Below are 27853 nucleotides of genomic sequence, written 5' to 3'. Positions count from 1 at the left end.
AAAATCTCCAGAAGGAAAGACACGCTCCGGGGCTTCTCTTAAGTCTCCCTAAAGCTTCAATTCTGACTTTCTACCCCAACCTTGCAAAAGTAAGACTGTCTATAAATAAATTCCAGGAGGGTGTACTAAACTATTTGCGTTAGCACATTTCGGATGGCACAATTCACATACATGTGAGACCCCAACACTTTCGAAAACTAGAATTCTAGTGAAACAAAAGCTTTTCTAGAACTGCGGTGAAATGTTTTCCAAAGAGCAAGACTCTAATAAGCTGGCCTAGAACTTTTACAGCTATTTTTGTTGTCTAATACAGCAGTTTGTATATTCACCAGCTTTGAAGTCTGTTGTAATCTTCAGCTATGGATTATTATATCAAATAGATTTAACCAGGTGGGTTCCATATGGCATTACAGTTCTAATTTTTGTTCAAGAAGCTCCAAATTTTAGCTCAGATAGTACTTACTGCTGTACACTGTAATAAGAAATATAATTTCCTTTCTTCTGAATAAAAACATGGTAGTATTATTTCTTGAAATCCAGCAGATGAATTTCTGAGCTCAGCAGTAAACACCTTCCCTAATAATTGTGAAAGGCAGTGAGGCAGGGAAGGTGCTCTGCGGGAATTTTGTACTGCACTGTTCCTTTCTCTTATTAGCACCACATAAAGACTGTTGGCACTAGTACAGAGCTCTCAAAATGCTTTTGATGATAGGAGCTGCAAAGTAACTTAATGGAAAGCTTCCTGCGAAGAAGAAGTAAAAGAATCTGCAAAGGTGGGGGTGTCTTACAGCAATACAGTTCCACTCCAGTAAGTTTTTTTGTGCAGAAACAGTGTATCAGATTGACAAGTGTCAAAACAACAGGAAGAAGTATGCACTTCACCTTAACCCAATGAGTATGTCCTACAGCAAATGAGAAAAAAAATGTGACACTGTAAGCCACGTCCCTTGAAACGATACTGTAGGAATGCCCTGAGGATGCGTAGTTCAACTGGAATCAGGCAATTGCAGGTTTTGGGTCCTGACAGTAGTTTAAAGATGGGAGTCTGATGGAAAGTATAGTCTGAGTCCTGATGCAGGTTAATAAACTCTAATTCAGACTCCTTTGGATCATGTAGCTTAGTGTACCCATTCTCACCTTCAGCTCTTCTGACACTATCACCTAAGACTTCTTTTTTAGTTTTATTTTTCCCCTAGAAATGGTTTAATACCTAAATAGGGTTGATACCTTCTTTAGTTGAAAAAATATGAAGTTAAAAAGAGGCCGTCAAAACAAACAATAGCATGTCACTTGGAGTGACACCTCCAGAAATTTCAAGCCTTACTCATGACTTGACTTTCCCTAGGTGAGGAAACCTGGCAGTTTACAATTTGGCATGCTTTTAAAAAGCAAAATGCTAACAGATGATTTCTGTTTATTGATGAATTTGGTAAAAGTGACAATCACAGAGCAGTGCACTCTGAAATGCAGGCTCGAAGGCTGAGCTATACATGCAGCACAGCGCAGCATGACATAGACCTGCACCTATTCACATTCACTGGTTTGTGGTTCACTAGCTCCTCGATGTACAGGGTCCTCCAATCTGAATCACTATGCCCGTCCATCAGTTTCTATGTCCAGATTTTACCAGGAAGAACTGCTGTAATGCAACTATTATTCTGCACATAAGAGACTTCTCTTGCTTCTTGACAATGATCCAATTAATTACTTAAATATGAAAAATCCTCAACATGTAATTGCAAACTTTCTAGAATAAAGGGGAGGATGCCACAGAAAATAATTTGGGAAATTGTCAGGCAAGCTGTAGGAGGATGAGCAAATCACACTATTACACAATGCATTGCATTACAAACATCTAATGCGACGCTCTTGATAGGTAGTGGAAAGAAATCCTACAGCCCTCACAAAAGCATATGCACTAATGCAGAAAACCTCGTAGCACAGACGATAAGTCAGTAATATGACTGAATGCCCCCTCTATTGATCATTGAAAGGCACAAGGAGGCCTAAAAAGTTAAGAATAAGGTAATCAGGCAATTAAAAAGTGGGTAGATAGATTGAGAACGTTAGACTGCATTTCTCAGGAGATGATGCTGAGGCACGGATTGGGCCTAAGGCAGCAGCCTCTCTTACACAGGGCTCCACCCCACCCCAGTAGAAGCACAAAGTAGAGGCACACAGAGGAAAGCTGCCTTTTCAAAGAGAATGAAGGAATCATGTAAGCAATACCCCTTTTTCTGAACACACAGAGGTACGTACATGGTGGCAGAGCTAAATAATCAAGTTTCACAAAACAAGTTTGTGTATTATTACAGAATAGAGAATTTTTGCCTTTTTTTTTTGAGAGGTCTAATCCTTACTGAGATTCTGGTACAGAGATAGGATATTGTGGAACTAGCTGTCTGTGAAGTTCCACTGAAGAGCCCCAATTATTTTCCTTCTTCCTAGGACTCCTTGCTTGTTAGATACTTCAATGCTCCTAAGTGTTTCTTGAAACTCCACATCATTTATGATTGAACATATAATTGCTGTTAGTGCAACATGAGTCTTACATTCATAAAACTGGCAGCAGACACTTGAATATTTATAGATTGCAGTAGCTTCAGATGAACACAATGCTCTATATTTACACAGTACTAGTCTAAAGGATCAACAAAGCACTCTAAAAACAGGTACGTAAGCACTGATTCAAGACTCTGAGTAGGAGGCACACAGCCCATGTTAAGACTCATGCCTTCCCTTAAGCCTCCTTGCAAGCTGTTTTTCTGGGTTGTTGGGTTTTGCTTTGAAAGACCCACAAGCCTTGCAGGTTACACTGAGAACTAAAGGAAAGGCAGAAGCAATCTGCAGGCACAAAGCAGTCCTAAGAAACGAGAATTCACCATAGCAAGGAAAAATAAGTTGCTTACAGAATTTTTTTCTGCATATTTCCCTGGCTTTCCCACCTTCCCCTTTACCCCATAAATCACTATTTTCACACTTTTGGACAGCCTGGAATTTACTTACTACACCTTTCCTTTTACTGGATTGTGTTGTACAGACCACAGAAAATACTACATCAAAGTTGGGAAATCTCCATGGTCAGAGCAAATGAACAACTGATCAGCGAGCAAAGTGACACTGTTAGTTGCAGCTTTGCATTGAGCCTGCACAGCTAAATTCCACCCCTGAAAAATGTCTGCATAAATTGTTCAATATAATCACTCTTGTTTGTGTTTATGAGATGTAACAATACATTCTCCCATTTACTACCTAAAATGATTTCCTAATGTCCATTGCAGGCTATGAGGGTTTAGTTCTTTGTATTGCACCAGTATTCAGATGAATATAGTTTATGTTATTGTGGCTGCTACTGCTAACCTTTGCTACTTAGCAAGAATATAGTTCTAGTAAAGAAGTACTGTTGTTATTGGAAGCAAATAGGAAATAATACAGTGTCTTCTTACACAGCTCTCAGGAAGTCTCACTTACCTCTTCAGTTACAGTGGGAGTACTCTCTGTTTTCCTATCATTGTGTATGTATCTATTACCCTTCTAAAAAAACCTTGGAAGCTTGAAACCATTTCTGTCCTTTACGGTTTTCAAGAAAGCATGATTCTTACTGAGACAGAAGACGGTGAGACCAGTTCACACATTTTAAAAGTTTTATGTTCCAAGTAATGGTGTTTAGTGTTATAATCAAACACTTGAATTGCACGTAAGAAGACATTTAAAGATAGATGCAACTTTGGGGGTTTGTTTCTTGTTTTTCTTAAGTTTTTCTTGGCCTGATAATATACTCACATAATTTCAATACGGCAGGTGAATTCTTGCTAAAATTTGTATACATACGAGGAGCTCAGGGCTTCAGATTTTATTCAAACACACATTTCCAGGACTTGGATCACAGCTATGCATATTTGCAAGGATTATTCTGCAGCTGCTTTTCTTTTAGCATTAGTCATTTTCTGAAATATGGTTTCATCAGTGCAGGTACGCAATGATATCCACCTGAAAAAAAATGTCTGCTCATCTCTGAGAACTATGATATATTTTAGACAAAAATTAAATATACTGTAGTGTATGATAAACACTAGAGGATTATTTTTTTTTTAATCATGTTGAAGCAAGAAAGTTAATACTCTGCTATTGCAGCATGTCTGCTACCTCAAATGAGGAGGTACCTTATCCTTTTCTAACATTCAAGGTCAAAAGCGTCTATGTAAAGTTATTCTAGGGAAGTCTGGCATTCACTTATGTTTAAGCCCCTGCAGCCAAAGATGGAAGACAATAGCCGATTTGTACCGCTATGGCATCACGAACTTCCAGTTAAACATTACCACTCTTCGTGCCAGCCATCATATTAACATGATACGTTATTGCTGTCCTCAGGTTCTGGTTTGACTCCAGCTTCTCAGTCCAAATCAAAGTCAGTCTGCTGACTTGTTTTCCTGTGTTCAATACATACCCATTTACTATCTGTTCCTCTTCCGTAAGTGGGTATTTAAAAAAATCAATGCAAAATTTATACCTAATGTTCACGACCGATTATTTCATAACGTTTTTATTCTTAAGTAGCAAATCAGTGTTTGCAGCAAGTATTTTGATTTCCGTTCATCAGCATGGACATGAACCTTCTGCCAACCTGCTATTTTTTTATTTGATTTGCTGAGCTGCCGTGTATTTGGCTCCCCACAGCAACAATTACATTACTCGAAGTACTAAAAGGCGCGACCAAAGTATCAAAAAGTACAGCTTGCCTGAGGTGTGCTTCAGGGTGTAATTATGGTATTACTGTAGTGTACTGGAAAGGGCATTGGAATTAAGACTTTACAAAGAATAGAGCACATCTAGGCCCACTCAGATGATAAGGTTTGAAAAAAGGAACAGCTACTAAAACTGGAGCTAGGTTTTTGGTTTTCCTTGTCCCCTGCCTCCCCATCCTGCTTTTCTCCTGTTTGCCTGACAGCAAAACTTGAAAAACAGAGAAACAGGAGACAAGTAATTTGCTTAAATTTTCTTTAAAATGGCATACAAATTTGTCAGGAAAAAAAAGCCTGTCACACCATAAATCCACAGTACCAAACAAGATTTAAGCTCTTCTGAACAACAATTCCTAATATATATAGTAAAAAAATCAAGGAGGATTTCTCCTCAGCTCCCCCATTTTAATGAAAACCACCATTTCTGGCCCACAGTAACAATATAATTCTCATGTGAGTTATTTTGACCTAGCCCAGTCCTTCTGCCTGGCATTACGGCAAAAATTGCTTCAATATTAAGGTGATTAAGCCCCACATTTTAAAAGCGTTATGTCTCAGAAAGAACAAGTAACTTAGTAATCTTGACAAATCCCTTTTACTTTTTACCTGCAGAACATCGGCTCAAATTCAACAGCACCTAAAAAAGAAATCTGAAAGTAATCTCCAGCTACCACAGAGTCCTGACTTGGGAATCAGGCATAGCTGTGTGAATTAAGATTTTCACTTAATTAACTTAAATAATGGCCGTGTGGACAGAATGACAAGAAAGAGTGCAGCCACTATAGGCAAACATAGGTCACTATTTTTATCTGCAGAGGTTCCAGAGAAGGTTGACATGCACTGCTGTGCTGCACAGGGAGTAGTTTGATGACTACCACACGCCATGTGCTCATTGCCTGAACAAACAGAAGATCCATCTTTAGATTTGTCAACCTACTTTCTTTCATCAATGTAAGATTCAGACTCAAAATGCAGATTTAAATAGCAAAAGCTCTATTCTCAATATTAAACTTGTTTGGAGTTTGGTCTGTGTTTCTACCACTCTGCACACATACACCTCATATCTGACTTCACAATTGCTTCCCCTGCAACTTGTATTACAGGCCGTAGTGTCATTAGAGCTCAGAAGCAAACCTCAGCTATCACCTCGCTTGCAGGCACACTTTCCAACAGACCAGCTCTCACTACATGTTTCCCAGCATAGAACTGAATGGGACTGTCAACTTACCACCAACCTGTTCTCACCTGCCACCCACAGGCATAGGGAAGGCACGCTCCTTAGCCATTATCTCCATTTTTGTCTGAGTGAAACCTGAAGCTGTGGCTGTTAATGGATCCCAAGGCTGGGAGCTTCCAATCCCAAACATACTGTGATACTGTGATACTGTGAAAGCTAAGGAGAAACATAGAGGAGGAAAAACACTCAGGCCATAGCTGTACAGTTTGGGGCATGTCTACACTTCGAATGAAAGACACCCCAGCTTCAAATGCTGAGGAGCTTGATGACGCCTGTGGGTCCTGCATGGACCAACCCACCTCCAGAACTGGCACAGCAATACTTGTACACTGCTGTGTGCCCAAGCCAATAAAGCCTGCTCTGCTAAATAGTGTCTGCCTGGACTGCGGCACTTAGGAACACCAAACGGACTGAGAACCTAAGCTGGTCAGTGTGCCTGGTCCTGCAGAGGACTGCAAATTCACCCAGCCCCTACTGGCTGCAGTGCGCGGAAAGCCGTACATCTTTATCCAGCATGTTCTCCTGCATTGATATTAGCAGCTCTCCAACTCTTTCCTTGTTAGGCAAGGTTTTTAATAGCTTAGTGGGTTTTTGATCTTAGGTTTTGGCCTTGGGAAAAATAGGCCTGGCTGGCAGCACAGAAATAGATGAATAGTTCATGAACTGTTCTCTTAATGGCTTTTGGAATTGCCTCCAGATGCTTCATTTCTGTCGTGGTTCAGAGCGTACTTGCTTTCTATTACAGCCTTCTTTCATGTGGGTCCCTTCAGCCAGACAGAAGAATATCAATTAACTGTGATACACTCACTATTAACACTAAATTACACAAGTATCTCTTTCATTATCCATATGCACTATTAGTATTAGGGCATGTCCACACATGAGAACTACCATGGAATTAGGTAGGTGTGAATTTGTAGCTTTTTCACACAACTCCCTGAGTAAGATCTCACTGCTATACGAAGTGTGCATCTGCAAAAGTGAATTAAGCAGAACCTCACCAGAATGATCAGTCTAGGTTAAAATGTGGCTACAAGAGGAGCTAGCGCTACATCAGTCAAAATCCAGGCGCTGTAGTTCAGCCAGATATAAAGAATGTGCCATTAGAAACACCAGCCACTGGCAGAACTTAGCAGTGATGAAGACGTGAAAAGCACTTTGTTACAAAGTGTGTGGAACTGATTTGCAAGTAGTCCTACATGCAACAATCACTATCATTTCTGCCGAACTGCAGGATACAGTTCAGCAATCTAAACCTAAATTTAAAAAAAAAAGAAAGACAAATCAAACTAAGACACACTCTTTTGCCTTTTGTCCAGTTTCTGAGGTGAACTGTTAAGGTCAGAAAATAAAGAGCGTGCCTTTGTGACTTGAACAACAGACAAAATGTTGGTGCTCAAAACTATCTGTTTTGGTCTCAAGCCAAGTTGCCTCCTAAATACTATACAGTTAAGAAGTACAGCCATACTCAAAACAGTACTTTTAACAGCTCATAATAGTATTTTAAGCATCACAGTAAAGCCCCACTGAACATGAATCACTTTAAACCTCTTTCACATGAAGAAAGCAATACACACAGAAGTAGAAAGGATTTTCCATTCTTGCACTTAGGAGATTCAGAAATGGGTATTGCATATAAAGCTTATTATCCTTGATCCCTGAGGGAAAAGGGAGGAATATATTTGCATCACACTCTTTTTTCTGGCCTCCAAAATTGTTTGCACTCTCTATTATTACTGGCATAATAAGAAACTTGATATATGCTAACAAGCATTTCTCCAGCAAAACCAGACCACCAATGCTAATTGTAAATACACACATTATTACAGCTTCTAAAAGAGAAAGCTCATCCGCTTCTGTCACTGCTTCCCAAACCTCTGTAGACCTATGGCAATTTGTATCAGTGGGATATCTGCCATACATAATTTTATTTGCTAAAAAGCACTGCTCTAGAGATGCTGAGCGATGGTCCAGGGGCCATGAGCAGCAGTGCCAGTAATGCAGAGAGTGCCGTCCGACCCCACGGGGCTCCCTGCCAGGCACGCAGCTCTGCAGCAACAGCTCTGAGAGGTGTTTCTCCATAGGAATTCTCACTGTTAGCACACAGGACTGGTAACAGCAAGGAAGGTAGTCTGAAACAGTTGACCGAGCTATTAGTGACTGCCCATGAAGTAATCTAGAGCAAAAAAGCTCTGAAATAATAGCACAGCATTAACTGCAGTAACCTTTTTGTAGAGAAAAGCTTTCAGAAAGAATGCACTTAACTGAGGGCAAATTACTACCACCTACACATGGCAATTTCAGGTATATTCACTTGCTTGTTTGCCTCTCTCCCATCTGCTTCCTCTATTTTTGCATGTCCACATCAAAAGTATATGTGTTAATATATCTTCTCCCATCTTCCATTTCCCTCCCCTCACCACTTCCTGGCAGATTTACCCAGGGCACAGAGAGTTGCAGACACTTTCTCTTCAATGGACAGAATCCAGAGGGAATTCAAAGTAAGAAAGGAAGTAACTAGGAGTTTCACTCAGCCAGGAAGGATTCAAGTGAACAGCAGCTGGAGGCAACTCTATGTTTTGACTGGGTTGTCAAAACATTCAAGTGTACCTGCTCATTCAGTGTTTTCTTAACCCACACCTCTCTTCCCTCTCCCTGGGGATGCTATACAACATATACTTGTTAAATATTCATTATTTTTAGCAAACTTGATCTTTTTCAGCAATTTTTGAAATTTCACTCTCACTGCTGAATCAAGTACTGCTTACAGATCTCATAGTGGAAATGTTACCAAGCTCCTTTCCTCCTCAATCTTAATGAAAACCTAAAATACCAGTTTTGCTTATCATTTAACATATTTCATTTATATATTTTTATATTTGGGAAACTTGCTCTATGAGATGCTGTAAGAAAAACAAGTAGCAAAGAAGTGCAGTAAGTGTAATTATTCTGCTGCACCAGAGAACACTCCAAATGTGTGGCAGGATTCTCATTAACAGAAAGGAAAACTGAAGCTTTTCTGAGCCAAACATCAGAATCTAACAACTAAAAGGTATAGTGAGTGTCTGCCACTATTCCAGTCTACTGTGTTACCAGTACTTACCATATAACTGGAAGTTAAATGTTTAGTGAGGAACTGACTGAAAAGTACTGGAATACCTTTTAAAATGCAAAGACAAGCTTTAAACTTAAACAAATCCTAGACAAACAGACAAATCCTGCCTAACACAAGCTTCCAAAAAAGCCTTCAAAGGTACTTAGACTGTTTAAGCTGATTCCAAATGGCATAGCTACAGTGAACTTGTCTGATACTTCATTGAGCCAGCACAGAGACCTCAAGGGCCAGAAGACTAACCCAAAGAACAGCTTTCTGCAGGTTTGGCCCCAGGAAATGGACACCCATGGCTTGAGCTGAGTGACAATGCTACAAAGCCGGGTACAGGAACAGACGGCTGCAAGGTGACAGCAGCACCAAGAGCAGTTTTAAACCCATCAAGAAATCACCACCAAAATAAGCAGAGCCAAGCAGACCAAAACCTGAGCTGCTGCTCTGCTCCAGACTTTTACTAGAGATGTTCTATGGAATTTTGCTTCTGTGTCCAGGAGATTACAAAGTCCTACCTAGTTTTAACAACTACAGTTGTGTGGCTGTTATGGCTACTGATGGTTCATATTTTCTTCCAAGACTAAGTCTTAATTTCAAAGCAGATTAAGATCCCTCTTATGCAGCCATAATGCAAAACAGAAATTCTGATTTCTTAGGCTGGCATCAGTCAGAAGGAGCCAGGTCCACTTCAGCCTGAGCCCTACACAAAAGTCACTTGGAGAACCACCTTCCCAGAGTCCCTGCAAAAACAACAACAAAAATTTTCAAGGATCATGCCCTAAAGAAATCACTGTGGTAGCATCATTCAGTCTGAGTCAAGAGTGTTTAATGGCAACCCTCAAAAAGAACAACATAAAAATGAAGATGATCTATGAACAACCATCTTGGACATCATGAATGCAAAGACCTGAAGATCCAAGAAACCACTCTGAACTGCATTCTTGTACTTTGTGGGTAGGCTTGCAGGTAGACCAAGAACCAGCCCTCAGAAAGCAATCACTGACCAAATAATCTGGGTTCAGAAACAGACATGTACAAAGAAGTCTGTTCAAACAACTAAGGAAAACAGCACATATAAATCACTGGAAGCTTCCAGTGTGATCCAGTGAGGACTATAACAGAGAATGCTTAGTATACGTACTATAAATACCTTCCCTTCTTCCATGCGTATTGTATAGCCAAGGGCATTGGAGGCAGATGTGGGTGTGAAATCAAATTCCTGTTCCTTGTCAATTTTGAGGAAGTATCAGAAATAATGTTTTATCAAGGAACTGTCATTTTGGCTGCTGTATCAGCTGATAACCTTGAAGCAGCACCTTTCTCTTCTGCCCCACTGGCCACCTTCTGCCATGCCTGTGTGACTGAACTTCAGGTCCTCATTTACACCTTCAACTAGTCTTAGGAATTGTGTATTCCTTTAAATTTTAAGGGAGCAACAGAGTTTGAACAACATAGGGAGTGGTAAAAGAAAATGAGAAAACTGGCTTACTCTAAGTGAGAAAGCAGGACTTTCTCCACCTCACGATACTGCTGCAGAGAGTGCTGTATACATCTAGTGTGAAAATATGAATTCCAGTTAGGAAAATATGTATCCCAGAGACATTTCTGTCATGTCAAAAGATGTCAGATTGAGTCCACTTTGAGGCATACTGCATCAGATATCAAGGTCTTTCTCATTAAATTTAAAAAGCAGAATACAGAAATCTTTTTCCTTCTCTCACCATTGTGGTGACATCTCGTAATTACTGCTGACTGATATAAAAAATGCTCCTTCCTATTACCTTAATCTCTCCCTCTCAGACTTCTTCCGACTTACATTCAGACTGGACGTGCGTTGGACACGTTCACAGTAATTAGTGCAACAGGTGCCCTGACTGGGGACTCTGAACCTCACCAGACACAAATAATGCAACCAGAAGCACCAAGTGTAATGCTGCATTGTAAGTTAGTATTTCTCTGAAATGTAAACCTGTAAATATGTAAACCTCATGTTTGCTTCCCGGTAAATTCCCACATCTAATTAGTACTTGTTTAATATACATGCTATAACCAAGAAGGTTCTTTGAGGCTACCTTCATAGTTCTCAATTGGAATTAGAAGTTAATTGCAATATCTTTATGAGACACTAGAGGGAAGCCAAGATATCTCAAGAACCCTCTCTAATAATCCAGCTTGCAGTCCTCAACACGAAGATTTAAAAAAAAAAAGAAAAATCCTTCACGTGGCACAGAAAATACCAGTAATACTTACTGTATGTAAAGATGCCAAAATGCCAAACAAGTTCTTAGTTTACAGAACAGCTTTGCTGTTTCTTTTTCACTGGCACTCTGCACGCTGTTAAGCTCCAGGCTGTTCCCTCTGGGTGTTCCCTTTGCAATGCTGAGAGCCTGGGAGCTTTCAGAGTTTTAACATTTGACAGTAATCTCATGAAGCATTCAGAGAGTATGATAACTTGGAAATATACACTGTAAATATAGGCGATGAACATGTTTTCTTCCTTATTTGCTGTTTGTTACACAATTGCTCTGGTAATTTCTGGTCACTCCGGGCATAATTTTTTTCTGTTATTTTTTAAGCACCCATCACACTAATGAGGCTCTTGGGATGTCTGGTTCATCCCTCTGTGTGTCCCTTCACCAGTGTTGCAATGACTCACTTTCACCCAGAGTAGAGAGGTAAGTCAGATGTAAATATGGTCAGAAAAGCTGGTTTATATCCCTGCTCTGAGCTGCAGCTATCAGGCATGGGACTTCTTGAGGGTACCCAAAAAGCTCTGGTCATGTGATTGACTGCCTCTTAAACGTCCTTCTTCCCCTCTCCCAACTTCTTATACTGCCGTCCACATTTGCTGCCAAACAAGTGGCTGTTTACCCCTTTTGCCATGGACTTCATTATCCTCATTTGGTGTTGACCATATGGGTGCCCTGGTACTTTCTATCCTGGCTATCAATTCTGTTAACTAGTACCTTCCTCCCTTACCACCTCATAGTGTGCTGCTGGTTTCTTATCCTGCTGTCTTTTTGGAGCGACGCAAATCAGGGTTAACCATCGGCACACATACCTTAATATATCTGTTTATCTTCACTCCCCAGCAAGAGGAGTAACAAAACAAAACAAAACAAACATTTGATATACAAAATAAGCTGATGGTAACACAATGCCAAAAATAGCTTATTATGTTAAGTGCAAGGGAGAAAAGCCTTGATATAAAGCTTGATTGCAACAACATTTCAATTTACCAATTTAAATACAAGACTCGCATTAAAATATTTCTTGAGATACATCTCTTGCTAAGGTGATTTTTTTTGAATTTATATACATGTATCCAGTTGTAACACTTGACAGTAGTCTCATGAAGCGTTCAAAGACTATAGCTTGATAAGTACACACTGTATATATGCGTGGTTAATGTCTGTAGGATTTTTCCTGCAAGGGTTTATAACATTATGTTGAGTACTAGCCTCAGACAGGTGACCAGCCACCTGATACAGTATAAGACCCCCAAACCCTCCCAAAGTCCCACAGTCTACGCCTCCAGTGCTCACTGGATCCAGATGGTGTTGCCTCTTTCTGGTCTGCGAGACTCCACTGTCAGTTCTCCAAAAGTGGAGAAAAACTGCTCCATTTCCTTCTGCAACATGTCATTCCTCTTCTCTGCATCTTCCTTGGCCCGTTCTGCATTACGCATTTTGATTTCTACCATCGTGAATTTCTTCCGCTCTTGGTCCAGCTCTTCATGTAGGGCCATCATTTCTGTCTCCAGGGTGAGATTTCTCTGCTCCAAGCTGCAAAAAGAAGAAATAAAAGCAGACAGCTCCTGAGCAGCACTCCTCACTCACTCGAGCAGAAATGCACACCACAGACTCACTCAGACATGTGTCTTTTCATTTACAAAGCTTAGACAGAAGCTATGGTTTGCAGACACACCTCTCAAAAATTCACCAATGAACTGTTTGCACAGGGCAACACTCTCCATAGCTCATTTAGAAAATGCCCAATAACAGCCACTGGAAAGATGCACGGTAGCAAACAGCTCCACCTATTTCTCCAGGAATAACCTAAGTAAGCCTTTTACTTCTGGAAGTGTTGACACCCAGCTCCCGCTGGCCACCCACCCTAGCAACCTTGTTGTGTGCAAGACTCTGCACTATCCATAGACGACAGAGCTCTCCCTTGCCGCCTTTAACAGGTCTGAGCTGTGAAGGCAAGGCTCAAAGCCGCAGTGCAGAGACAGGACTGTAAGCACAGGTAACTTCCAGATGCAGCACTTCCTCAAGTGGAACGAGGACTCTGGAAAGGAGTTCCAGCAGTCTCCTGATCTCAGAAATTATAGGTAGAATAAACCATGGCACTGCTTTCACTTAAAGGTGATGCCCAGTTGCCCTTCTCGGTCTCTGGAGAAAAGGCATCCATTAATGAAAACACAGTGAGAGCCTCCTCAATTTGTTACGTCTCCAAGGTTCTGGCTTTGTAGCTTTGGTTTTGCCACCAATGGGATAGTGTGTCACCAACATGGCAAGCAATTGTTCTAACACAAAGCCCTTTGGATCATTATACCTTTGTGAGATAGATGTTGGAGTATGTCAATTCCAGCAGACTGGAAACTCAGTCACGAGCACCCAATGACTGAAGTTAGTGCAGATTGCAAGTCACAAGAGGGAAAAATTACTGGATTTAGTCAGCAAAAGGCAGGCAAATAGCAGAACTAAACCATCTTACCTTTTAATCCTTGTCTCATACTCTAGTTTTTGCTTGGCCATCTCTTGCTTCAAGCTGGACACAAGGCTGTGCAGAGCGCTGTGATTGTTAGTACTGTTGGCCACAAACGTTTCACTGTTATCACTGCTGCTGGTGGCTCGGCTGCTGTGGCCCCCCATGCTCCTTCTGTCACTTTTGTTCTCATAGTCACCCGTGTTAGAGAGGTCTTCCTGCGGTGGTCCATCCAACACAGAGTCTTCAAAGTTACCCGCATAAAAGTCCTGCTCGGGGCAGGTGGTGGTGGATGAACGACAGGAGTTGGAGTTCTCAGGGAGTGATATTTCACAGGAGGACGTTGACCAGGTGGCACTGTCCACGCTCTGTTTATCATCAGAGTTCACCATAGAGAACTGTTGGTGGACATTGTCATAGGTAGAAAGCCTGTTGTGCTGGCCTGAGTCACTCACCAGCTCCTTCTGCTTGTTGTCCCTCATTGTGACGTAGCCATTGGGCACCCAGCCCGGGGTGCGGCTGTTGAGGGTGTTGCTGTGTCCGTCTGTGCTGGAAACACCCATCCGCACCGCTCCATTCTGCACGCTGTGCGTGCCCATCTTAGTCACTGGTCCTTTCAGGGATGACGTTCTCCTGGTTTGCAGGGCACAGTTTGGTAAGGTCTGGCTCTTCTCAGCGCCCTCCACAGAGCTGCTGAAGGACCCGTTGGTGACTATGCCACTGCCTTTATTAAAAGCAGGATTTTTTTTCACCATGAGCGGTGGGCTTCTGGTGACATCTGGTTTCTGGACGCTGTTCCTGGGGCTATTTGTCTTGCTGCCTGGCTGAGCAGTCGGAGATTCGTTGTCCAAGCTCCCCCTTTGGGGAGACTCGGGTTTGTCCCAAGAGCAGCGCCTCACTGGTGTCTCCTTGGTGTTGTTGTTTTCTTTGTTCTGTAGCTGCCCCACAACCACTTTCTTTGGCATTTCATTGTTGTTGTTGCATAACTCGGGTCCCATCTGAGGGTCTGCATCCCTGGGAAACAGCTCTTCATGTTTGCTAATCATCACTGACATGAGCTGCTGGACCACTACTGTACCTGAAACAAGACACCAAACATGTGGGCATTAACAGTATGTTTTGTTCAGGGCATAAATATACTTTATGCCTCATGTTAGTAAACATTCAGCTTACACAAACATCTATGCAATACATCCATCTGGATAACACCCTGAACGTTTAACATGCCTGAAGCACCTCTGGCTACTGGGCTGGATCAACATCACCTCTTCTTTCCATCAAACCAAGCCAGCAGGACTCACAGAATCCCTAAGAACAGGAACTTGTTTGCAAAGAAGCTATTTCTGTGACAGTAACTGCACCCCAAGAAGATGACAGATGACTGCTTTCAATAACTGCAAAAACATTATTTTCCCCTTTCCATCTAGTTGTTGTTTTTTTTTTTTAACTAAACCCTTAAGATAGTATTTTATTTAGGAATGGCTAACTCCCCTCTCCCCATCTCAAATCTCCATTCGTCTCTCCCACACCAGGTGAGCTGAAGATACATGGGATCCCATCAGTAACCATCATCCTGTGAGGTATCATTCTCTTTGGGTTCAGTGGTATAAATCACCTCTGTGACACCTCCCTCCAACTCCATTCTGCTGAACAATGCAAAGTACTTCTTGTACTATTTAATGCAACAGCGTTGGGGGCAAAAAAAGGGCCAGTTTGCTGCCTGAGCAAAAGAAACATTTACAGCAGTTATCCACCAGGCAACTAAGCCTGACAGCAGTGCCAGGGTAAGGGTTTGTAGGTACAAACAGATAGGTGTAAAGCGAAGTGATAGGCAACATGAACACACACACACACACAAAAATTTAACTCCCATGAGAGACAGGACAAAACAGTTGAGGAGGAAGGAAACAAGACAAGAACAACTCTTGTGTGTGTTTCTCAAAATACCACGGGGAGGTTGTGTAAAGTGTGTAAACGAGGACTTCACTGACACAGTAAAGCTTGTCTGAGCACCCCCATATCAGATAATCATGGTGCACTTGAGACAAAGATGTACAGAAACCAGGAGGAAGCCACACATGCAGATTTATGGGTATGTGAAGCTCCACAGGTTTGATGATACTCATGCAGAGTCACAGAAAACATGCACATAAATTGGACATCTGCCTTTGCAAACCCTTCTGAGTCACCTGCATGACTGAACGACTCTCTGTGACAATGAGAATCCAGACACTGAAGTGGAGAAGATGATTAAAAACCCTCTCCGCTTCAGAAGGTTTTCTGGCTTGTCTGAGCTACTGTTCAGACAGCTAACCCTGGGTATTTACTGCTTTCATATATGATCGGGAAACACCACGTCCACAACACCATAATAACTGTGTTGAGAGTTAAAAGAAGGAGAAAGAAACGTGATTTCAGAAAAACAAGTAAGTGAACAAAGTACACAGCGAATTGTAGTATCTAGGGAAGAGAAAAAGCATCCAACTCACAGAAAAATAGTAAATCCGTATATTCTCAAAATATGAGCACTGCGTTTTTGAGGTGTGATATAATTTCAGTGCAGGGTCTATGTACAGCTCCAATTTCCAAGAAAGTTAAGTAAATCCTGCATATTAAAAGTGCTTGGAGGGAGAAAGGGCATCATACTTTAAGGAGAACTAAAGTCAAAAAGCTTAAGCTGAGGAAGGAAATATAGGAGGAAACTGTCATGGCCATATTTTTGTCTTAATCACAACCACAGGTCACATATTAACTGCACTCCGACCACATGTGCTGCATCAGAACATGTTATATTTGCAGCAAGTATTGAGAAGAAAAGTACATTTTCACCGAAGCTGCACAATCTCATGCAAAGTCTTTTGGCAACGCTGCACATTCCAGTCACTTATGTAGTAACCTGCACGGTTTAACCCAACAGGTCACTCAGGTTATAGAATTCTGGGTCTATCAAACAGATATATGGAACTTACTGCACATACTACATGGACCTGTATGTGCTGTTAATAAACATAAAGACATTCCTTATTTCTATTCAAGTGATATACAGTAAGCTCACCCTCCATGATAGTCAAAGGATCTTCCACTTTGGGGCGAAGGATGTTTGGGCCAAAAACGGTAGCCAGATTTTGCACGCTCATTTTGTTTACGCCTGAGTAAGACTGGACTTCATCAAGGAATCTGTGGGGAAGAAAAATGCCTTTAAGGAACACATAAAAGGGAAGAAAATAAAAAATCTAAAGCATGTTTCTTAATATACTTGAAGTATGTAATTCCAAATCCTCATGGAACATACTGAAAGCTCAGTGCTATTCTGAACTTCTTGACCCCAAGAGGGCCAACCGTGTCCCAAGGTGCATCAAGCACAGCACTGCCAGCCGTGCGAGGGAGGCGACTGTCCCGCTCTGCTCTGCACTGGTGCGGCCTCACCTGGAGCACTGTGTGCAGCTCTGGGCACTACAGGATAAAACAGATACTAAGCTACCAGAGAGTGTCCAGAAGAGGGCTAAGAACTTGGTGGAGGGTTTGGAGAGGAAGTGGTATAAGGAGCGGCTAAAGTCACTTGGTTTGTTCAGCCTGGAGAAGAGGAGACTGATGAGAGACCTCATTATGTTCTAGCTTCCTCACAACGGGAGGAGGAAGGGCGGGCACTGAACTCTTCTCTTTGGTGACCAGTGACAGAACCTGAGGGAATGGCAGGAAGATGTGCCAAGGGAGGTTTAGGTTGGACATTAGGAAAAGGTTCTTCACCCAGAGGGTGGTGGAGCACTGGAACAGGCTCCCCAGGGAGGTGTCACAGCCCCAAGCCTGACAGTGTTCAAGAAGAGACCGTACAATGCCCTCAGACACACAGTGTGAACTGTGCGTCTGTCATATGCAGGGACAGGAGTTGAACTCGATCCTTGTAGGGCCCTTCCAACTCAGGACATTCTATTATTCTTCAGATTGTCTTCGAAATTATATTACGCTGGTGCAAAAGCAACTGTGATTTTTGTATCGTTTAAATTTGCCATTTGGTACTGGAATACATTCTTAAATAAATTTGGTTATGTTATACATACTTTTAATGTACTTTTCTCGCTTTACGGGTTTTTTTTACTGACTTACTACTTGCTATTTATTTTATATTTACTTTAGGCTATGGAAATAGTGTTAGACAAAAAGCAAATTGAGCATTTTTTTTATTCAAGTTCAAAATGGGTCGCAAAGCAGCAGAGACAAGTCACAACATCAACACCACATTTGGCCCAGGAACTGCTAATGGTTCAAGAAGTTTCACAAAGGAGATGGGAGCCTTGAAGGTGAGGAGCGCCGTGGCCGGCCATCGGAAAGTGACAACGACCAAGGAGGGCAATCATCGAAGCCCATTCTATTACAACTACACGAGAAGTTGCCGAAGAACTCAATATCGACTATTCTATGGTCATTCAGCATTTGAAACAAATCAGAAAGGTGAAAAAACTGACCAAAAATAAAAAGAAAAACCATCATTCTGAAGTGTCGTCTTCTCTTATTCTACAAAACATCAATGAACCATTTCTTGATCAGATTGTGATGTGCAACAAAAAGTGGATTTTATACAACAACTGGTAACAACCAGCTCAGTGGCTGGACCAAGAAGAACCTCCAAAGCACTTCCCAAAGCCAAACTTGCACCAAAAAGGTTCACGGTCACTGTTTGGTTGTCTGCAGCCACCCTTATCCACTACAGTTGCCCAAATCCCAGAGAAACCATCACAACTGAGAAGTCTGCTCAGCAAACTGATGAGATGCACCAAAAACTGCAATGCCTGCAGACTGCATTAGTCAACAGAAAGGATGCGATTCTTCTCCATGACAACATCCTACCACACATCGCACAACTGACACTTCAGAAGTTGAACTAATTGGGCTATGAAGTTTTGCCTCATCTGCCATATTCACCTGACCTCTCACCAACCAACAACCACTTCTTCAAGCATCTTGACAACTTTGCATGGGGAAAACGCTTCCACAACCAGCAGGTTACAGAAAATGTCTTCCCAGAGTTCTTTGAATCTGAAGCACAGATTTTTACACTACAGGAGTAAACAAACTTACTTCTCATTGGTAAAAATGTGTTGCTTGTAATGGTTCCTGTTTTGATTAATAATGATGTGTTTGAGCCTAGTTATAATTGTTCAAAATTTACAGTCCAAAACTGCAGTTACTTTTGCACCAACCTAATACATTGATAACACCATTTAAATCTCAATCTGGAATGACAAGATAACTCTGTAAAGATGGTAGTATTAATCAGCATAACTAATCAACTACTTGGCTCATAAAATATCCTCAAAATGCAAACTTTCAATTAAAAACAGGTTAGTTTTGTTTGTTTTATGTGTATGTATATGTGTGTGTGTTTTGTTTTGGGTTTTTTGTTGTTGTTTTGGTTTGGTTTTGATGCTGGGAACTTCCTAGAAAGTCACAAGTTGCAACTGTGTATGACATATTATTAACATCTTAGATTTGTCCACAAAACTTATTCTGTATACTGCAGGACATACACAGTTTTCAAGGATATCACACGTCAGGAGTACGCAGCCAAGGCAAATAACTATAGTTCGAAATGGGAAAACCAGAGCCCTATAAAGAGGACAGAATATATTGACTTCTACCTTCTTGCATTTCTTGCTGAGTGCAGCCTGCTTCTAAAAGGAAACACATAAATATGACAGTATCACAGTATGTTTGGGATTGGAAGGGACTTCAAAAGATCATCTAGTCCAAAATATGCATCATGATAGAGCAAATTAGTCTTTAGTCATGCAGTAAACCGGTATTTTTAGTGTATTTACTGAAGTTCACCAATCCTCTGACTTTTTGAATAATGCTTTTCCTTTAAGGCACATACACACACAGGTTTGTTTGTCAGCTCTCTATTATAAATACCATTGTGATGTCCTTGCAAGAGCACTTACCTACAGATATATTTCAGTAGATTATAATTGACAGCTGGCAGGCTCTTCACTTGTTTCACCAGTTCGTTCAGGCCCTTTGAGTGGTTTAAGAAGAAAAAATTAATGAGTGGAATGGTACCATTTCTTAGTATTTCACCAGAGATTCAAAAATTGTCAGCAATTCCAATTACAAGACAATAAACACATCACTGAAATTGCAGCATTAAATGCTCTGTATAAGTTACCATCAGGAACAACCTGTAGAACCTATTTGGATGGGGAAAGTTGTATTCAGCTAACATGGATTAGCTCTGGATAAAAAACAAATAACTCGGTTTCATCCCGTCTTTCCCTCTTTTTGACCAGCAGCTCTGTTCCTCCTGCTGATAAGGCTGAGGCTTCCAGGAACATTTCTGCTTTCAACTAATTGGAATTTTCATATGAGACACTCCTTGGGTATTTTACTTAGCTCTCCTGCATGCTAGATGCACATCAATAAAAAGTTATTTCAGTTTGTGCCCACCCTGGGAATGGGACAAGCAGGATACTACACACTATCTTCTGTACCCTGTGGAAACAGCCCCAGGCTACACACCTTACCAATGAACAACTTCAAATTATTTTCCAGTATGAGGTTTGCGTACTTCGCCAGCCATCAGTGGCGTTTTCATTACAGTATGTTATGAAAACAAACGAAAATTTGGTTGGGTGGATCAAAATAGTGCACAAGTTTGCTGGCTGTGGGCTCAGAAAGGAAACAAGATGCACAGCTCTCTGCCTTAACAGTGACTGCACTTTTCATTTCTGCATGGGCAAAGATCAACTGAAAGTCTAGGCAGAGAGCCTTATAGCAGGACTGCTAAACCACCATAAAGTGGATTAAAGTCGCTCATCATCGATAGTACTAATTTTTCACAAACTGCCAGCACTCATTCCAGCACCAGAAAGCCACTGAAATTTCAATCTTGCTTTCAAAATGAGTTTAATAAAGTGCTTTGTGGCACAGTTGCAGAAGAACTACATTAACACGCTCTGGACTACACCAATATAAAATGACAAAAAAATTAACCTGAAAATATCACTGCAAGTATAGTTGCATGATGACTAACTGCAGAGCTCTCAAGTGGCTTTATGTTGGAGCTGGCAATGATTAGGGATATATTCAACATGCACAAGCAAACACCTGCAGCTTCAGCTCTGAGGATCCCCTGCCATAACTTGTGCAAAGAGCAGCTAAAATTAAACCAGTTGAACAGCCAAATCCCACTTTTGCAAGCAGCTGACACAGACTTGCGAAGCTGGTAAAGAAACCAGTCTCATCTCAGTGATGAGACTGAGATGATAGATCAAGAGATCATGACTATGAAAGACAGTTTGCCACAGATCTCCCCCCATTCCCCCTGCCGCGCAATTCCATCAGATGGGAACAACTTGCACCACTGGGGTTGGCAGTCATCAACTGAAGGCTCAGAAAGGAGAGACAGTCTGTTAGAAAAGAGCACTTCCTACTCAATTCAATAGAAGATAGGTAAGAAAGGTTCCAGTTCTAGCAGGATTTGAAATGTCAAAAAGGAATTAAACAGAAATAACCACATGAGAAAGTTAGAGTAGACTGAAATCAACAGAATGAGCCTATTTGTGTTTACTTTGAAAAATATGAGGGTTGACCTCCTTACCCATAAGCACACAGAACAATGTAAAAACAAGCACTCAGTTACTTGTGTCTTCTGACTAATACACAGTAGGGTCATGCTCACTGTAGGGCACACACTGCCAGTCAAAACCCTTATTTTGCTGATCTATATTATGCAGACTTAAGATTGAGTCTGGAAGGTGGTCTGCTTCCAGAGATCTTTCTGAGACCTCATTTAATGATAGGCAATGAACAGAGAGTCCTTTGGCCTTCAAACAGAAAAAGCTGGCATGCTGTGACACTTAGAAGAAAATGATCCCTGATACAATGGCAAGAGCTGGGCAGCACTAATAAGACCCTTCCTTTCACAGTGCAGAATGATAATCCATGAAAATGCAAGTCTCTTCCATGCAAAATGGAAGCTATTGACTACAATAATGTTTATTTGAACTAGATTCAGTGATGTGCAATAAATGCAGCTATGCCTTTATTTAGGTTTCCAAATGACCTAGGGGGAAAAAATATTCATGTAAAACCAGCCTCAATTAATAGATGCACATCTTAAATTAGCATAGTTAATTACCAGCTTCTCTTCTCCTCAAAATCAGAACAGCCTTTTATTTTGTCTTACTCAAGTTGCCAACTCACCATTTCTTCCTCCTTGCTGAGCATTTTGGCACAGGAAAGAAAATCGTCGTATTTTGCATACGGTATGACTGGTTCTGGGAGCTCCCTTAGGTACAGCTTAAGCAGTGATGCCACCGTGTGCACATCTGTATTGCTGTTGGGTTGGAAAACAAAAAGTCATTACTGTGAATCAGGGTAATACTGTGCGACAGGCTAAAAACTGCCACTTTTTCATTGTCACCCCAGATTTTACTCTTCAGCAGTATATACATTCAATCAATTTAATCATATCTAGTATGTGTTGTTTTTCTGACAAAGAGCTTGGGATACCTGCAAGCAAGGGTCTGTCAACTCTGCTGATTTATTACTATAAATAAATACACAGAGAGCCCCTATTTGCATGCGCAGGTATTGAGAAGATCCTGGCTCTGACTGACAGGCATCTCACATCAGGCACACAACATCCACCTTAACTGATGCTTTTCATTTTCACCTAACCCAGAAACCAGCAATCATAATTACATAGTGGGATTATTCTCCTACCAGATGGTCTCAGCTGCCAAAACATCCCAGCATGTCTCAATTCCACTGTATCACTATCTCCTCTGGTATCAGTATTAAGTAAGCAGGTCTTAACAGAGACCATATATGCCACACATTTAGTTGAAACTTCCCCAACTGGATTAGTTTTCCCTGGCATGCATCTTTTTCCTGTAGACTCGCACAAAATTACTACTGTGCCGATTAGTTAGAGCATTACACCAAAAACCTGGAGGTAACTTTACATGCAGAACCGTAAATCCATGAGAAATGAGATTTAGATCTGTCCGGTACGAAGTAAGCCAAGGCACTGCAAGTCACCCAACTCACAAAATGTCTGAGTGCTAGCGCAACAGGCAGCATCACAGGGCTGCCAGTCAAAGACCTCGTATGACATATGCTTTTGCATAATTACATTTGCAGAAACTTAAGATTCTTTTTTTTTATACAGCTAGTAGACGCCTAGGTTGTTTATCAGGCATGTAAGAAGATGGGGAGAAAGAACAAAATCACAAGTTCCAAGTATGCAATAAAACTTGCTTAAATATTTCTGAGGTTTGTGAAGTTACACTGCGGTAACTGAGGAGTACTTCTGTGAAAAGAAAGGAATAGAAATAGATAAAAACTGGAAGTTAGCATGAAGCAATCTGTCTCGTGTTAACTTCTGAGACCATCTCTGGGTTTAGCTAATTAGACATTTCTTCAAATCCTCCCTTACTGCAACGTTTTGCATGCTTTCCCTGGTTCTGACAGAGCTGCACTGCAAGCTGACGTCTGTCCCTCTGACTTCTGAAAAATCCAAAAACCAGATACTAAATTATGCTGATTTCATTCACAGGAAACAGAAAATGCACAGACATCCCTACAATGTTCATTACTGTGTATTTTCTTTTTAAGTCTTCACACGTAAAACAGTTTTTAAACGCACAGTCTCTCAAAGGGAACCACTGGTATTTGATACATTTCAGCTTTGCTAGGGGTATGTTAATCATTATTTCGGAATGATCTTTTAAAACAATAATGGCTTTTACTAAGTTAAATCTTAACAAGAATGATGGGAACAATCTTAGCTTAATGCGGTCTGGTATGAGCAATCTAAGTCAAACCAAGAGAAATTATAAAGCATTTTTTATATAATATTGAAAGATTAACCACCACCACGCTTGTCAAAATAAATTCCCAGAAAACATTTCTATTTTCATAATAAATAATGCCCAGCCAAAATTCAAATGTGTGAATTACTTATTATTATTATTTAAACACAGAAACTCCCCAGGCACTGCTGAAGAACTGAACCACATCATTCCAGAGACTACTGGCATAAAACTAGAGATGCCTTTCCAAAATACAAGATTCAGACATGCTGAATGAGAGGAATCACTGAAGAACAATTAAAAGCTTGTGCACAGCTCTCCCAGTGAAGGGATTAAGCAATATCACCTCCCTTTCTTTCTACTGCCAGGATCATGTTTTCTGCAGTAGGTAAGAGTAATTTCACACTGGTCACCTGGGGTGAGGTGGAATACTTGCTCCTTGAGGGCACAGCAGATGGAGGATAAAAAGGCTGAAGAAGACAAAAAGCCCTGAAAACTGTTGCAAACTTGTAAGCTTTAGCCTTTCCATGTGAAGTACTCACATGAGTAGCACTGTGAAGGCTTGCGTGCTAAAACTGTGGCTCTGACAAAGAGGAACTCAGAGAGAAATAGGAAAGCAGGATGCTGAGGGACAAGGAAACAATAAAAAGTCTTGTATTCTCAGACTAACCCCCTGAAGTACGTGCTGCACATGGGTCTACAGAAAGGTGCTTTCTGAGCTGGGGTTAGAAACCGAGCTCACCATTAGTACATGGGGACACATTTGCAATTCCTAAGATTTATACTTTTTAAAATTTCCTTTTTTTTTTTTTTTTTTATGCTGGCCAAATACTGCAGACTGCCACAAGATGGTGTGATTGCAAAAGAAGATTTTGGAAATTTTGGGTTGATGCCTTTTTTTCCCCCTCAACTGTACCAGAACACTGCTTGGGACTTTATCTATATAGAAATCACCACACACGGTGATTTGGCAGCATAAACATACATACATACACATACTGCGTGCAAAGCTCTTTAGAACAATTGGAATTTTTTATTCTATTATTAGCTGTTAGACAAAGGCTAGAAACTTTCTTCTTTCAGTGTCAATATGGGTATAAAAATACAACAATATTTTTATAATAATCTAACTAGAATAGTTTCATGTAATCCGACACCTGTTTAGATTCTGCAGTCTACTATTTTTGTTTCCACCTTTTGTTTTAAATTACAGAGGGAAACTTAACAATGGCAGATTCCAGTTTTAACCCATCTGAATTTCAGGGGTTTCAATCCACAGACACCATTAAGCCGTGCATTTCAAAGGCGTGCTGAACTGCAAGTGCTCTTGAGGATCAGGAACATTTATTTCCCTTTGTGGTCTGTAGTGCTGTACCCACATTTTAAGTCAACCAGCAGCATTTATATATCTGCCTTGAGGGCATTTGTGTAATTTGTAATCTTTTCAGGGCACATCGAGGATCTTCTCCTGGACTTTTTCCAGATACAACTTACCAGTTTAAGAAAATAAATAAACTATTATTTTGCTGTTCACACCTGGCCTTATATTCTAGGACCATTACAGCTACAGAAGCTTAATTATTAGACCTATCTTGATATTTCTTTTGCTGTCTGACAGTGTAATATCAAAGTGTTGCATGATTACACATTCATAATTAACATGATTAAAAGTATTCATTAACAGGCATTAAAAAAAGAGTATTTCAATTTCAGGAGAAAATCCTCTTATCTAAATTGGAACAGCCCTCATTAATTGAGGCGGACTTTCTCCAAATGCACAAGGAATAATTACAAGGTTGAAATAGGAATGACAAAGCACGAAACAGAAAACTGAACACAACATGAAGCATCATCAAGCTGAGAAACAGTCTATTTCGGTATGTTGTGCTGGGAAATCTGAGAAAGACTACTTACCTCACTTAAACATTAATACTGCTTTTGGTTTCCAAAGGAGCATCCCCCACACAAAGGCATTACAAATGCAAATGCACCACAGCCTCTCCTCAGTCATCAGACTACAAGTATTCAAAGCCCCATTCATCTGAGCCTTGTCATTAATATCCCTCACAGCATTGCTGTTTTGACAGCACTTTCCTTTGTGATCCCACAGCCACTGTGGAAGTGGCTGTCAGACCGATTACACCGCCTGGAGTTTTTCACCCTCTCTACCATAAAACAACTATGCCCAGCAAGTCTGGCAGGTCGCCAGAAATCCACACATAACCCTCACCATAACCCTCGCACTCGGACAAGCAGACGGTGTGTTCAGAGAGTCAGAGCTTCAGAGCACAAAGCCAACCAGCTCCTCATCAGCTCTCAGAGAGGAAATACAACAGGGCAAGGTCACATTACAAAAAGATTAATGCTGTGCCAAAAATAGCTCTAGACCACGATGACACATAAACAGTTTGTATAAAGAACAAACAGTAGGGAACAACAAGCTGTGCGGCTATAATTCAATTTAGGAGTTCTGGTAATAAAGAGAACAATGCAGTTCAAACAGTTTGTGTATCAGTACCTTGCAGAATTACTAGAATTACAGCTCCCTCAACTCAATCCTAGAAACACAAAGCCTCCCTCACCAATTTATCCTGTACCCACCACAACGTTTGGTGACTGTGTCCTCTTCCAGAGCAGTGCACTCAGACCAGTAAAGCTGTTTTCCTGACACAGGAGAATGAGTTCTGAACTGGCCGCCCAGCACATACCTTTGCTGCCAGCCTGCAGAGAGCTTAAGTGAGATGCTAGAGCCAGTGAGAAACCAGTGGTGAAACACTGAGCAACCACCATCGAGGGAATATTCCAAATGTGCTAACTAAGTATAGAGAGAATCAAAGTATTCATACTGCTGGGAAGCCAGCACACAGAGGCTGGGAGGGCAAAGCTTGCGTTCACTAACACTACAGTGAATCAAGACTGGTTCGACTGATTTTGGGAGTGAGGCTTAGGTCCAGAAATTCAAAGGTCATGTCAAATGCATAAAATAACTGGTTCTATGTCCTATGTGATTTTTGTTGTCCTGTGCATGTATCTTCAAATCATTACTCTCTACATAATGTTCCTATATACCGTATATCTAGTACAAGCAGTACTGTGCATAATCTGAGTACCAGCTGGTATTTTGCCTACACGTGAAACATGTATGAAAGCCTTTACCAATTTAAGCCCTGAGCTGTCTGTCTTCCGCCCTGTGCTGCTGTAAGAGCCTGGCTCTACTTTGAGTTAACACCGATCTCGAATTTCATTTTTCTGTTTAGGCAGAGAAAATACCCAAACACATATTCTGCTCCTTTATGCCTGTGCTCATGGTTTTTAGAATCCATGGTACCTTCCAAGAACCCATTCATGGGGGAAGCACCACAAGGAATGCTGAAGATTGACAGATTCTGTTTCCAAGTCAGACATCCACTTCAGTGATTATAACAGCAGCCAATGAATTCAGGTTAGAGATTGGTACATTAAAAGCAGCAATGAAGACAGCAATTCAGGACAGACAAATGAAAAGACAAACTCTACAGAAAGACGTTAAAAATTACTTAAGCAATATAGGTCATCAAAAAGAGACCCAAGTGCTTTCAGGTAAAGTGGGCATAGGCCTAAGAGAGAGATGGGTTCCCCTCAGGAAACAAATCAACCAGCTCCAGTGAATATGTTGCTGAACTATTTTGTCATTTGATAGGTTGTACAGAAAGGCTGTCAAGTTTCTGCAGAAGTTTTGCAAGGATTGCAAGTACATATAAAACATTAAAACCACCACAAATAAACTACCTGTTCTTGTTTACTGGAAGAGGAAGCCTCAAATCCTGCAAGTCCTGTGTAAGGATGCTTTACAAACATGCTCTCAGACCTTCCACATACTAATAAAATGTCATCCTTTCTTAAGGTGATCATGGCCATCTAAGAAGTCATTTGTCACTGGCAAGTGAAATACATGGCTGCTTAAAAACAAAACGAAACAACAAAAAAAACAAACGAACCAACCAAAACAAACCAAAAACCACAAATAACAAACACAGCTGACACACCAACTCCATTTCTGAAACTGAAATTCATGCAAAGCTTCTACAAATGTTCATTCACCGCCAGTAGCTAAAACCACGTTCTTCTACAGCAGGACACCAATTAAACTGATTTAATGAACCTTGCATCATGCTAGAAATGCGTCTCTTACCATGGATTTAATTGTTCAACTAGATGTTTTAAGTTGTGCCATATGTAGGTTTATTTCTGCTAGCTGTTTAGAAAG

At 40.9% G+C, this 27853-nt stretch overlaps 1 protein-coding gene across 13 annotated transcripts in view; it reads right to left on the bottom strand.

Moving 5' to 3' along the window:
- Window positions 1–12143: 12143 nt before the first annotated feature.
- The window catches only part of ARHGAP24 (Rho GTPase activating protein 24), a 213157-nt gene continuing 197447 nt past the window's right edge, over window positions 12144–27853 (bottom strand). For all 13 annotated transcript variants that reach the window (XM_065061793.1, XM_021289270.2, XM_065061794.1 and 10 more), the window contains 5 exons: window positions 21995–22127; window positions 19735–19808; window positions 16851–16972; window positions 13805–14873; window positions 12144–12870 (listed from right to left, as the gene is read on the bottom strand). In XM_065061793.1, the coding sequence (XP_064917865.1) occupies window positions 12627–12870; window positions 13805–14873; window positions 16851–16972; window positions 19735–19808; window positions 21995–22127 (1642 nt within the window). In that variant the 3' untranslated portion in view covers window positions 12144–12626. The remainder of the gene's footprint in view (window positions 12871–13804; window positions 14874–16850; window positions 16973–19734; window positions 19809–21994; window positions 22128–27853) is intronic.

The sequence above is a fragment of the Columba livia genome, chromosome 4 (genome assembly GCF_036013475.1).
Source record: "Columba livia isolate bColLiv1 breed racing homer chromosome 4, bColLiv1.pat.W.v2, whole genome shotgun sequence".
Taxonomy (NCBI): Eukaryota; Metazoa; Chordata; class Aves; order Columbiformes; family Columbidae; genus Columba; species Columba livia.
The sequence above is the reverse complement of the archived record's forward strand: the minus strand, read 5'-3'. Positions and strand labels throughout refer to the sequence as shown.